The sequence below is a fragment of the Geospiza fortis genome, unplaced genomic scaffold (assembly GCF_000277835.1).
Source record: "Geospiza fortis unplaced genomic scaffold, GeoFor_1.0 scaffold100, whole genome shotgun sequence".
NCBI classification, from domain to species: Eukaryota; Metazoa; Chordata; class Aves; order Passeriformes; family Thraupidae; genus Geospiza; species Geospiza fortis.
Genome location: NW_005054350.1, coordinates 3595116 through 3610043, shown reverse-complemented (window position 1 = coordinate 3610043; position 14928 = coordinate 3595116). Strand labels below are relative to the sequence as shown.

General features: G+C 38.9%; 1 protein-coding gene across 1 annotated transcript; it reads right to left on the bottom strand.

Annotated features, from left to right (window-relative positions):
- Positions 1–592: 592 nt before the first annotated feature.
- On the bottom strand, positions 593–14898 carry CEP76 (centrosomal protein 76). Its single transcript, XM_005423338.2, has 12 exons — positions 14810–14898; positions 13562–13717; positions 13157–13238; positions 12570–12794; positions 11872–12057; positions 10058–10155; positions 8841–8969; positions 6179–6370; positions 4041–4207; positions 2827–3160; positions 1386–1603; positions 593–942 (listed from the first exon to the last, which is right to left on the bottom strand). Exons 2-12 carry the CDS (start codon positions 13715–13717, stop codon positions 804–806), a joined length of 1926 nt encoding a protein of 641 aa, XP_005423395.1. The 5' UTR covers positions 14810–14898; the 3' UTR covers positions 593–803.
- Positions 14899–14928: the final 30 nt, after the last annotated feature.

The following is a 14928-nucleotide window of genomic DNA, read 5'->3' as shown; positions in this document are numbered from 1 at the left end:
CTAAAAATACTCAGCAAAATCATTACCCACAGGTTTAAGACAGACAAAATCACAGATAGTTCATTAAGTACAGATCTGAGCATCAGAATTAGACAAAATCATGAATGGCTGTTAGGCAAAATGGCCTGGCTACAACTTCTACCTCAGAAACTTCTTAAGGTAACAAGAGGCAAAAGACATCAGGTTTAACTACTTTATCTAACCCATCATAGCTACTCACATCTTTGGGTATCCAAGTCTTAATGTTTATTTTTGAAATAAATCCATATATTATTAAATTCACAGATTAACAAATTCACTTTTATCTGACTGAACTGCTCTCAGAAGCTGAATGTAGGAGTTACTGTTAGATCCACGAGAGGCAGAAATAAATTTTGTTGTCTGAAGGACACATGCCTAAACACCTGTATTTCTGGATCTCAGTCACTCACAAAGGACACATTGTACACTACAGGGAAAGGTGAGGTAGAAAAGAGTCTGTTACCCTGCAGAGGTAAAGCAGAACTAAACAAACTCTTAAACCAATTCAGAACTGCAAAAAAAAAGCCAATGTTTTTTGGACAACATTTTAGTAACTTGACTCACACTTCTATAGATATAAAAAGTAACTTTTATTACAAAGAATAAATTCTCTTTATAAATACCATTATTACTGTGTACACAATCCCCTTCAATACACACACTGTGGTGTTCAAAATCAGTGGCATTTATATAAAATACTATATTCATTTTTAATTGAATCATTTTACACCCACATACATTATTTTGCAGCACTAAAAAGGTATGAACAATCTGGGATTTTTTCAAAGGACAGAGCGGTATTTACAAGCAAACATGATCCAAACAGCACACGCAGATTCAGGGTATGCAAACACTCGTACACGAACTGCAAGTCGCACTTGGTCTCCCCTACAACAGATTATTTCTTCACAAAAAGGAGACCTATATGACAAAAATAAACACAGGAGTAACAGACAATCCTAAGATATTGTTAAAGTTTTTAATTACACAGTGCAATTTTTTTTTAAAGTGTGACTAGCATTTAAGTAAAAATTATTATCATGAGCCTGTCATTACAAATAATAATATTGTTCTATAGTGCAAAGGCTGTTGCCTTGGAGGAAAATGACACCACCACTGATCATTTTTAAGAGGTACAGAGAAATGAAATTAACTCCTCATTCTTCAATTTGATACACAAGAAGTCTACCACCACTGAATCACCAATGTAACCTAAAAGCTCTGTACCTCATGATCCATTACACACACCACATCACTCTTCCTCCAGCTCTAACCTAAGGAAATTCATTTTCTTTAAAATTCATTATTAAAAAAATAAACTATTTAGTTTTAACACATACCTATATCTTTATACTTAGACTTACCTAAGACATGTAGCAAATACTCTCCTGGCATTTCTGTGCACAAAATGGATGGGAAACCCTTTGAAGGTGTGACCATCGGGTACCGCTCTCCTTACGGCATCCTGAAACTCCTCATTCCCTGCAGAAACACCTGTTGTGCGTTCCAGCTCATAGGCTGCTAATGCTTGTGACAACAGGTAGGACAGCTGGTCATCCCAAACAGTTGAAAGGCCAAGATCCTGGGAGGCAAGTCACAGGACCATGAGAACTGTGCAGAATGTACATCAGGATATGCCTAAACTTGCCTACAGTATAGATTCAAATAAATCCAAGAATCTTTATATTGGCAATTAATGGTAGTGAATTCATGAAGCAGTGAGATTGGTGTATTGACTCACACACCAACTGGGAGAAGCAAACATCACCACCAGAAGCAAGTGACACCACAAGTATCAAACATTTATCAAGGAATGAAGTTAAACTATTAGACTAAAACATAAGGTCAGCAGAGTTGAAACCAGATGTTTCAGCTACAACATCTCGGCATGAAATGTAAGAAGATATGCATAAATACACAGCAAAAATATGGAAAAGATCAACTAAGATTCACCTGACATTTTTTTCAAATGTCTCATAGAAAACTCTTTCTGAAAAAACGATGCACAACAGTTCCCCAAAACACAAAGGCACCTTCTTTCTACCATTTATCTTCCCACCACGTACAAGCACCTCCCTCCCAGCATCCCAAATGCAAAGTAGAAAAATCTTCTATGTATGCATTCAACACTGCATCAGACTCACACTCTGAGAATTACTTTGCCACCCTAAAGGCTAAGCATTGTGTGGGGAGATAAAACAGAAACAATCAAAAAACCTCATTAAAAACAGACATAAGCTAACAGGGACTTAAAATACCATTGCCTTCATGTCCAGCACAGGAAGTATAATTTCTGGCACATTGTCCCTTGTAAAAATCCTGGTAAAGGACAAAAATTAACTTCTAAAAAGATCTGATTTTGTAAAGCAGTCAGAGTAAGACCACGAAAGCTGAAAGCCTGCTTTTATCTGGGAACCAGAAACATTTGTGTGGATTGGCAAAGCTCACTAACAACCAGATTTCATCTTCCTGGTGCTTTTAGAGACCCCTCATGGGTAGTCTGCAGGTGCCAGTAAGCTGAAGATCACAGACCCAGAATGAGGGGCGAAGGCAGGGTGGGGGAAAAAGCCCACACATGAGGCCGTGGATCACCGCTGCAAATAATAGTCTAAAACAGCTCATTACAGTCTTCCCAAACATTTTTTCAATTGTTTCACCTTTCCTATATCATATTTCTGAAAAAACTGATGGAAAACACATTGCAAAGATACAAATATGTGAACTAATAAATGGCTATCCAAAACAAGTGTAAAATTAATGCAAGAACCTCTGTTAGCATGACAGATCACTGCCAATCTTTCTCACCTTTCTGTGTTCAGAGACCAGTATCCTCAGCTGCACTTCCATCTCATTGCTTGTTACAGCAGCATCTATTGTAGAAGCACATAGAGGAGGAAAAGGGGGAACTGAAGACGTTGCTCCCGGAGCACATACAGATTTTATTGCTTCTCCACTCATGGGTTTCCATTTGGATTCATCATGCAGGTCAAACACACACACCTCCACAGCATCAGAGGGCTGGCAATTTCCAAAGAATTTTTCGTGGTTGAAGATACAACCAATTGTGCGGTACGGATACAGTGGCTTGGGTTGCTCAGCCAGGGGAGGGTCATCAGGGTTGATAGGTCTGTGGATGTACCTACTCAAAAAGATTCAACTTCTCATTAATACAACTTCTTTCAAGGCAAAGTAAAAATACTTAGACGGGACAGATATAGCCATTTTTCCTTTAAAAATACAAGCCAAGTTTGTAATTAACTTTTCCCCCCAAAATGGCATTAATTTGTTCACAGAAATGTAATTGTACACATTTTGGAGGCATAATATACAACCAAATAATACATAATTTTTAGTCTTTAAATCTAGAAAAATAAGCTGTTTAATCAAGCAGTTAAATTTTGCAATTATAAGAACATGCTCATGCAGTATCCCTGTTATTCATCACATTTAGAGAACTACACCTGCAAATGCTAATCACAGGATACACAAACAGTGGCAAAAGAGAATTGCTTGTTTTGAACACAGGAAAGAACATGTTCCAGAAGCTTAAGTACACCAAAAACCTACATGTGTCCTTCTCTAATGAATCAAGCCAAGAGAAAATCTCAGAGAACTCAGAGAGATTTTTTCAGGGAGAAAAAAAGTAATCCAACACTGATTTCACTGATGAAATCAAGCAAAAAATACGGGTTCCTAAACAAGCATGTCAGATTTCACTTCCTTTACAAATGATGGCAGCAGTAACATCGATGGCAATCAGCTGCCATAAGACACAAAACAGTTACCATACAGTATTAAAGACACTAATATAATACAAATATATGATTAAATACTTCCCCTCACACTGAATCAGTTATATTCCAAGCAAAAGCACTAGATGAAAAAAAAAAATTCACAGACAAACATCACCTGGATTACATGACAGGATATGAAGATTAAAAAGAAAACCACAAGAGCAGAAATATCCTACACAAACCTCAAAATACATAGTTCTGTTTTCTTATATTCTTTTTGCTCACCTATGTCCTGTTAAGCTCTCCCAAAAAGTAATTGTTCCATCAGATCCACAAGTCATTACCCAAGTATGGGGGACTCCTTTTGCTTTTGTTCCAACACACACAAAGGCTTCCAATCCAAACCCAAGAAGAAGACTACACAGAAGATTAGCATGGTCTTCACAGTCACCCTAGACAGTAAATATTAATAAATGTTATTAATAATTATAAAAACTTAAAGCAATAAAATAAAGCTATTATCAAACCACCATTTAACAAGTTATGTTACTCTCCTATTTATCTAAAGCATGTATCAAAAGTCAGGATTTTACCATTTAAACTAGACAAGTTTTAGTTTTCTGTAATAGAATAAATGAGTTTAAAATGCATGTTCTGATGATAGACTGTTGATATTGTTTGTTCAAGTATAGTGTATGATTAACACTAGGAAACATTTCTTATGATTATAGAGATACCTTCAAGAAACCCAAAACCAGAATCTACTGACCATGACAACAAAAACAATGTTCTACTTAAATGTAAAAATTTATATAAGGCAAACACCTGCGGCAAGACTAGAAATTATGCAGTATTCTCACACAGCTAGGAATTTTTTCACTTAATAAAATCCAATTGTACTGGTATTTCACTTTTTCTTCAATGTGCTGTCAATCTTCAGAAACTAGACAAAGATAAAACAAGGTCCCCCACAGATCTAACTGTAAAACAGCTGGGAATCATGGGCAGCTGTTTTTTTCCTTCAGTCAGGAAAACATTTATCTCATAAACACATTACCCCACTGATAATTCACAGAAAACAATTTCCAAATGCAATGTCTAATATCTTTTGTGTCTTGAGCTCTTTACAATTGTTAGCTGTAAAGTAAGAACAAAAATTGCTCAAACAATGAAGGCTTCATAACACAAAGTACAGCATTCAGAAGCAGAACAGTAAGGCTTTTTAGTCAAATAACTATTCAGAATGTTGAAAATGTAAAATTCAGAGTTCTTGGATGTATCAAAACAACATATTCTTGCCCTATCACAGCATAAAAGGGAAATGTGCAGAAAGGTACGTTTAAACAAGTTTGTAGTGAACCTGTGTTATTTTAATAATAATATACCACTCTCCACAAGAAAAATAATGGTGTCTGGTGTCTCAGGGGCTAAATTCAGTTATTTTCCATACAGCTTTCCATTTCTGCCTTGAAGGAACACCTTCCTCTGTGCCTCCAAACACAGCAGTCCTCCAAGTCCCTACTGCCATCTCCATCTGAAAGCCAGTGGTCAGCCAGAGCTGCCTTTATGGGCACTTATGCATCATCTGATATTCAGAGACAAGTGCCAATGCCTGTTCTACATGGTCTTGGAGGCAGATCTAAAACCTGGAATACAGCTCCAGCTACCCTGAACACATCTTTTAAATGCAAACACATCAGTGATGTCATTTTTGAAGGCAGAAGTATCTCCGTGGCAATGAAAAGCATGGACCACTCCAAAGAGGTATCACTAGTGATTACTGGTACTTCTGCTCATAAAACAGAAGAGCTATAAGCTAGAACCAGTTACAATTTGATTTGCTTTTTGATTACAAAAATGTCAGACCACAAAGAAATAGGCTGAAACTTCCAGTGAAAATTCCTGTCTTGCAAAAATGGAACATAAAAACAGTCAGCATATTTCAGCCCATCTATTGGAAAAAAAAACCCACAAACCCAAAATCAAACCAAACCAAACCAAACCAAAACAAAAACCAACAAAAAAACACCCCCATCAAGTCAGCAAAAGGACAAGAGACTAAAGAGACTTTTTCCACTCTTCCTGGATAAGTCCAGAATTTTAACTAGTGTCCTGAACAGTAGCAGGGATTCATTGGATGACAATAAGCGTTCTTAGAAATGCAACAGAGGAGAAGCAATTTCACCGTCAAAGATATGCATTGACAAATGGACCCCAAGTGCAGTAGTAAAGGAAGTCTGCTCCGAAGCCTTCTTGTCTTCAATTTATCACCTGTTTGTCTTTAAAAACACCTCAAGCGCGACTGCAACAGAACCATCCAAATCTGATTTCAATGCATGCATTTGCAGCCTGTTTTAAACTCCTGCCTTGGGTCGGGGCAGGCCAGCAGCCCCGCAGTGCCACACAGGGGCACTGTCACGCACCTTGTTCTGGCACAGGAAGGCGAGCAGGGTGCACCACTGCTCCTGCTTGCCGCCGCCGCCGCCGATGACGGGCGCTCTCTCGTGGCCCAGGACGCTGACGAAGCGCGCTGCCTGCCGCGGCGTGTCCAGCAGCCGCCCGGCCCGCAGGGGCCGCACGAACGAACACACCGGCCGGTTCACGCCGTTCTCATCCTGAACATGGCAAATGGGGTTATTCGCCAGCTGCTCAAATGTCCCAAAAACGTTAATCTGAGCTTAGACTTTTTTCCTCTGGGATGTATCCTCCCTGGAATAAGTATCACTCAGAAACAGTAAGATACGAAAATACTTCTAGAATTAGGACACAAGACCATTAGGACCACTCATTTAGAGACATGACAGATTTCAGTGGGGCTCTGTCACTCACAGGGCACTCTGGACTAAATGTCTGAACATCAAGAACAGCACAGGTTGCAATTAATTTTCTCAGATGGGTGAGGAACTATTTATACTCTATCTACTATCCACATTTCAACATTATCATCAAGTATAAAAACAAGCCAGAACAAATCTCACACACCAAATTCCACAACGACCCCAAAAAAACCCTCCCCCAGAAACATTAAACATTCAGGAACTGATTTTAGATTTTAAAAGGTGTCTATTTCCTCCTGAATTTGAATACCTCTTTTCATAACAGCAAGCAATAAAAATTACTCAAAATGAAGTAACTAGATCTACTAAGCAACTAGATATATTAGCTAGATCTAAACTAAGCAATAATACTAAGAATTTCTAAGTTCCTGTAAAAATTAAACAATAAGATGACTTTTAAAAATCTGTTTTATTACGTGCTGCAGGCAAATACTATGATTATCATCTATTAAAACTATTTCAAGAAGCACAGAGGTCTTCTGTTCCTCACTGGGCTAAATTGGTACTTTTATGCTCATATATATTTTAAAAGGGATCAAAGTCTTTTGAATCTCTGCAGCTTCAGGAGATTATGGTCTCATATCTTTACTGTGGTCATATATTGTCCCCATTAAGTTTTGTCATGCTTTTTCAGCAAGCTAGTGGAAAAAAAAGCAGCATTTATTTGAAGCTGACTGGAATCCTGTTGAAAACTATTTCACAGCTCAAAAGCAATTTTAAAAAAATCCCACAGGCAGGATTTATTTTTAAATTTTGTCTTATATATATATAATGCCTGTTTCTGCATTACTCATCTGAAACCTGATGGTAACTACATTATCAAACTAATCTAATTAACTCGTTTCTGTTCCCAGAAAGTTTTACTAAGATTTGCTATGGCCAATGGGAAACTCAAGATAAACTCTATATAGGTACTAATCTAGCTGGGGCCTAGTTCCTATCCTATTTAATGATAGACTTGTTTCTCTTTGTACCCTGCCCTGAAACCCTTAAGCCTTTGTATTGGGTCTATTTGGAAGGGAGTTTGCTTTCTTCACAGCAGCCCTCACAGTGCTGTGTTTTAGATCTGTGACCCAAACAGTGCTGTGAACACACCAGTGTTGCTGCTGCTGCTGCTGAGCAGGGCTTGTATAGGATCACAACCACCTCTGCTTCTTGTTCTGCCACCACACAGGTGTAGGTTCAGGGTGGACAAAAAGCTGGAAGGGGACACAGCCAGGACAGCTGACCTGATCTGACCAAAGAGATATTCTATGCCATACAGTGGCATGCTCAGCAATAAAAACAGTGAGGGTGGGGAACAGACTTCTTCTAAACTTCTCCCTGCTTAGAGACTATTGGGGCATCTGTCTGCTCTGGGAGGAGGTGAATAACTGTCTTCACATCACTGCTTTCCCTCCCTTCCTTCCTTCCTTGCCTTCTGTTACTAAACCACCTTTATCCCAACCCATGAAATTTTCCTTGCTTTTGCAGTTTTTATTCTTGCCCCCATCCCACTGACGAGGAGTGAGAGAGTGCCAGGATGGAGACTCAGCTGCTGTCTGGGATTGGGAAGTTCACATCACTCCTGGGCACTCAGGGCACAGCCAAAAGGGACACTGCTGCCTCACCCAAGAGGAGGCACAGATCGCTTCAGGACACTGCTCTGAGATAAGAAGTTACTGTGGTAGGAAAATTGCTACTACGCAGGGTAAATTCACAGCCTGAAGAATGCAAGGATGATAACATTCCTTTCACTGAGGAACAGTTACTGAGGAGTAACTGATACAGTAACTTATCAGACTCAAGTAATTATGACTGTAGTTGTCGTGTGACATAAACCAGAGAGATTGCATTGCAGACAATACAGAGTTCAAATATTTTGAGGATCTGTTCTAATACATCTAGGAAGTCAATTTTTTGTAACTGTTTTATCTGGTACAAAACTTATCTGAAATAGTTTGTACAGACCACCTAGGTCTCTGACATATGTGAGTATTTAAGGGCAAGACTAAGCAGGCTTTTTCGCTTGGTACATCAGAGGTAGTCAGAGCAATCCTCCTGTCTGCATCGTTCTCTTAAGCTTCAATAGATAAACAGAAGTTCAGTCCTTACAAATTTCATTTTTTTGCAAGATACACCACATTTAGCCCTGACCTGAACATAAGCACATCATAAATCTATACAGATTCCACATATGCATGAAGTTCAAAATAAAATCAAAAGATAACTTAAAGAAAGGATTGGTCTATTCATAAAATGTACGAACCTGTGCAAAGATCTTTACCAGCCTTGCATTGTGAGTAGGCCTGATCTGCAGGTATTCTCTCCACCACTGCTTAGCATACACAAGAAATAAACGTTCTTTTTCTGCTGTCTTCTGACGTTCCAAAGTGAACTGTAGGTAGGAAAAACAAAACCAATCCTACACATACTAATTCCAAACAGGAGAAAAAAGCCCATGAATGATGCCTTAAGTTTTAGCTTTCATATTTTCCAGATTCTGTACTGCATTAGTATGTAACACTGAACTTCCTATAAAGTGTTAGTAAGTTCTCTTTGCATCTTAGTCAGGCAAAACAATCCTTTCCCAGCCCAAGAACCAAGGTCACCATTGCAGCTTCAGGCCCAAACAACAGTGAATTGAGGAAAGCAATCTGAGAGGATGGGGCTTCACAACCTGAAGCTGTAACTGGACAATTACCCCAACACGTAAATGGATCAGAACTTAAAAAAGTGTAAGAACTTGTGACCCAGTGTCTATCTTGGGTGTAGCCATGGCTGGGCTCTTGCACTGCCCAAGGTATAACCTTTGAAGTCCTTTTAATAAATGCCTACTTTATTCCTTTAGCTCTGTCTAGCCCTTGTTCTAGGTAGCCTCTCAAGGCATCATACCCAGTAAGTACATTAACACCACATCCTGGCATATGTAAAATAAAGCTAAACATTTTAAGTGTATCATGCAAATCCATTGTATTTTTAAAATGGAAATCCAATTAGGAAAAACTTCAAGCTGTATTTCTCGTTTGCAGGTTAATATATTAGGCTGGACCAAAGTACTGTTCATTTTAAGTAATGCATTTCTGCACAGAAGGATTGCTTGGATTTTAATGTGCAGAAAAATATCTGCATGCACCTTCAGGCCAACATTTACTGGCTTTCCAAGCAGAATAGCTAACTTGAAATTACTGTTTCACATGGGCAAGAGCAAGAAAGCATATATACTACTTGAAGAAAATTAGATATGTTGCATCCTTCTTTTTTCTTCAGAGGTTTTGATACAAGTAATTAGAAAAACCTATGACAGTAATACTTTGAGTAACGTTCAGTATAGACAAAGTAGTTTAAAAAAGGAATTAAATTTAAATAGAAAAAAAAGAAGTATTCAACATTCAAAAACCCCACAGTCCTCAACATCTACAACATTATACTGAGCTTCCCACCCACCAGCAAAAGAATAAGTCAACCCTCTCCAAAATTACTTACTTGAGTACTAGTTATTTCTGAAGAAAGTGTCTTATTAAGCGGTGGATACATTTCCAGTCTGATGTTTAAAACACCAACAGAAACCTTTGATTCTGTACCTTTGAAACAAAATAAATTTTCATCAGTTCTCTCATATTCATTTTGATTAGATTACTTCAGCCAGGCAGGGGCAAACCATTAAAATATTTCTGTTAGCTTTATATAATCACAAAAATTAACTAAACTTCTTTCAACATAGGCAAAGTGGGAATCTTTATTTAAATTTTAAACTCAAATGAGCCTGTAAGAAAGCATAATATATGAAAAAAAGCACTGGTGTCTACATCCTAAATAATTATCCAAGGCCCTATTTGTAGCCAGTACTGGGACATATGAGATGAATTCTAGAATAGTATTCTAGAAATGCCTAGAATAGGCATCTAAAATTAAGTCAGAGAATCACACACTGTAAATGTGCCTATTTCTACTGATTACACAAGTAGCTCAAATTTAAATAGGTGGAAATAGTGAAGTTCATCTTCCCCCAGGACACAGTTCATTATGAAGGACTCTGGCTGCCATACAAAGAGATTAATCAACTTAGAAAAAACCCAAAACAACAAACAAATGAACAGCAACCCCCCAAATGCTGAAAATTTTAGATTACATAAACAACAATGAGCATTGCAAAACAGATTACAGATGGGTCCATAAGCAATACAAGCAATGGAAACCCTGCATAACAGCTTATCTGTTTATCTGAGATGGAAGCATCCTTTGATGTTCTTGATGCATTTTGTACAATGACAAGATTTTGAAGAGGAGAAAAAGCATTGGATTTACTGGGCTGATACGTTATTACTTGGAAAAAAGCTAATGAGAATTAAATTTAACTTGCTCCAAAACCCATCTGAGAATTAAACCCATCTTATTTGTTATGCATTTCCAACTCATTATAGAAAATTAAAATCAGAATGGCTTGGGTTGGATGAGATCTTAGAGATCACCTATTTCCAATCCCCCTGCCATGGGCAAGGACACCTTCCACAAAATCATGTTGCTCAGAGTTCCATCCAATCTGGCCTTGAACATTTCTCAGGATGTGGCACCCACAGCTTCTCTGGGCAACCTGTTCCAGTGCCTCACTACCCCCACAGGAAAGAATTTCTTCCTAAGATCTAATCTAAATTTACTCTCATTCAGTTTGAATCCATGCCCCCTTGTCCTGTCATTACCTGCTCTTGTAAAAAGTCTCGTAGAAAGTCAGGAGAGACCTAGTCTTTATTCACTAAATCATATCCTAAAAACTTGGGTTGGAACTCCTGAGAGGAGGACTGGGGACAAGTGACACACAAAAATACACGTGTACTAACTGCTGAGCACCTAAACCAAGCTGTGCAGAAAGCACACCTCCAGCCACTGGGATAAATGGGAGCAGAGCAGAAATCTCTTTCTCCAGCAATTGTTGGTTTGCTATGAAAGGCACACAAACTCGATTTTACTCCCCAGTGCACTGATCAGATATATTCCTGGAGATGAACTACTGGATTTTTGTTTGGTTGGTTTGATTGTGATAACTTAACCAGATTTTGAAGATAATCAATAGTGGGAATTCCCAGACATGAGGACCATTTTTACACGGGATCTGGAATACTCATTTTAGCAGCTTGGTAACAGAAAAATCTGACCATTAAGTGTTCTAGGCATTTTCTAAGGATACTTTACAGTTAGTTCTGAATTGTAGAAAAAAATGAACTAGATCAAAAATACTGCTTTAAGCAGGCTCAGTACCCAGTATTTTAAGGCATCATAACGTGCTCATTTTTCATCCTTACCTACACCCAGGAGTTCCACAGCAACATTTGTTATGCCATTCTCTGCAGCCAAGACAGACCTCCACTCCAAGAAATAGGATGCTACCAGTGTGGTCTCACCAAATGTGTCTGTTTTGATCAGAACCATATGCACTGGGTCACATATAGATAACATAGTGGTTGCATCCACCATCTTGCTTCCGTCACCTGCCATTATTAAACCAAACAAAGACAGCAAGAATATTATCATCCCAAGTTCTCCTCGTAATTTTAAAACAGTATGCAACAAAATGCTATGTCTCTAGTAAGTATAAAGAAAGATCTTGAGTCCAGCAGTGTAAGCAATAGTTCCATCTCTAAAACCGCACTCATTTTAGGACAGAGCTACAGTGAGATTACAGAGAAGATAAAATTATTTTTGTAGTTAAGTACTGTAATGCAACTAGGTCAAGATACACAAAAAATTAAAATGGAATTTACATTTAAGAATTGATAAAGCTGGTCAATTTCAAGTTATTTTAGAGTGAAAAAGAAGGAAAAGAGCAAGAGCAGAAAAAGATCTACAAGTGGTATAACCCAATACAGTAATCAGTTTCCTCAGGAAAACATGACAAAACCAGGAAAGAAATCCACTAAATAATATCAAACATATTTCACAATAACTCTTAGGTCAGAAAAAATCCCAACAGCATCAGCTTTAAACCCACAATGTTCCTTACCTAGGCTATCTTTGTGTATTTCAAGTAGAAAACCATCCTGAAAATCTGGTTCACAGGCACAGGGTACAGGTTTGGAACGGAAGCGCTGGTTTCGAAAATGTAAACACAGAGTGAAGGTAGAACAGATCTGGCCAGGCAGAGGCTCTGGTTCCTGAAGATGTTCCAGAAAAGCCTTTCCACCCAAAACCTGAAGGTAAAGATACCTCCGTGTTGGGTCAATGTTAGCTGTAAAGCGTAGCAATAAAAATGAAGAGACTACAAACAGATCTTAGAAAGCTTAATTTGCTAAATATCAGCTAACAGGAGACTAGCAAAAAAAGAAACTTCTTTGAAACATGCTTAGGAGAAAGGGATTTTAAAATATATGGAAGTTATCTTAGTGTAAAGTAAATGAAATAATAATAAATCATATTTAATGCAACACTGATTGCTGCTGCTTACATGAGTTTACTCCCTGTGGATAAGCAGAAGAAACATCCACCTTTAAGCCAGTTCATACTGGATTACTAATTCAGAGTGCAAAAATCATAGACTTCAAATTTGTTTCAAAGCTATGATCCAAACATTTAAATAAACAAGAAACATACTTTTTTTCAAAACTGGTGGTTCTCTGTCAACAAAATGTGTTGATGGTTTTGGAGCTGAAGTCTTCCCCATTTCATTCACATCCTGGAATTACAATTAAGACTTTTTAAGGACTCAAAGGATGCAACAGCGCTTTTACCACAGTCTTCTAAAAATTAAAGGATCCTCCATTTCATCTGAATGCCATTCCTTAGGTACGCTCCCTTCTAAAACGGAACAAATATTTTCAAAGCATTATTATCACCAAAGTGATTTCGGCACATGCATTAATCTTCTCTGCTCCTACAATGTCTCACATCAGTAAGGCTCTTACAGACCTCCAGAAGCAGCACAGTTTGACTTTGTCAAAACACCATATCAGTAAGAAGAATAAGCAGAAATACTTCCCCTTTTAAAAAGCTACTTACAGTTACAAATTTAAGTTCCTTCATAACATCATCAATGATTCCCCGCTGTCTCAGGGCTCTTATCAGATCTTCCGTGGACAGCTGCTGATGCTCAGGTGCCAGCTCTTCCCGTATAGTCTCAGCAAGAACTTCTCGTATCCTCCCATGGACATCCATCTGAAAGAAAATTCATTTTGTGTTACAAACACCAGCCCTCTGTATGGCAGCAGGTACAACTTACCAATTAAGTCTATAAGGCTAAGGGGGTTTTCCTAGGAACACAGAAAAAACTACACCAAAATATTGATCCTTGCAGAACTAATCAAATGAGCCACTATTTTACAAAAGCAACTCTCCCAGTAAAAAATATTACAAGCATACAAAACCTAAACGTTTTTAGTGCTCTTTGACAGCAACTCATCTTGAACTTCCCTCCTTACAAAAAGGTCTGCAAATCCATCAATTACAAAATGGTCACTGTTCCAATTTCTCATGGCAAAATGGTCACTGTTCCAATTTCAAGCTTAATATAGTACTTCCTTATTTTTTAAGGGGGAAAAATACGCTTTTATATAGGTTAGGCAGAAAAGTTGTAGATCTCCCTTGCAAGCTCTCCCTATGCTCAAAGGGAAGTCTGAGAATGTCTGCCCATCATCTGGGCTGTGAAAGCAGATGGATTTATAGAGCTGACTCCCACACTGGAAGGATGTTAAGAACACAGCCACCGGGACCTGAAACAGGACCACAGAACGACCTTATTGGAAATCACCTTAAAGATCATCTCATTCCAAAGCCCCGGCCATGGGCAGGGACACCTTCCACCGGATCCGGTCACTCAGAACTCCACCCAGCCTGGCCTTGAACACTTCCAGGGATGGGGCATTCACAACTTCTCTGAGCAACCTGTTCCTGTCCCACAGCACCCATCACAGTGAAAAAGTCTTCCTAATATCTAATCTAAACCTGCTGTCTCTCAATTTTAATCCATCTCCCCTTGTCCTGTCACTACATGCTCTGGTAAAAAGTCTGTCTCTTTCTTTCTTGCAGGCTCCCTTCCGGTACTGGAAGGCTGCTATGAAGTCTCCACTGAGCCTTCTCTTCTCCAGGCTGCACAATCCCAGTTCTCTCAGCCCTTCCCCGAAGCTGCCTCCCTCTAATCATCTTGCTGGCCTCCTCCGGACTCGCCCCAAGAACCCCGCTCTCCGGTGTGACAGGCAGGGATATTCACCACTGCACTGACAAGAGATAGAGGAGTTACAGCCTCCTTACTTATTTCCCGGCCAGTTTCAAGACCCTCGCTCAAAAAGCAGCACGAAAGCGACCAAGCGGCGCCTGGAAACCACCTGCAGCGACCCAAGTTGGGGAAACAAAGCGGGGCGCCGGAGCGG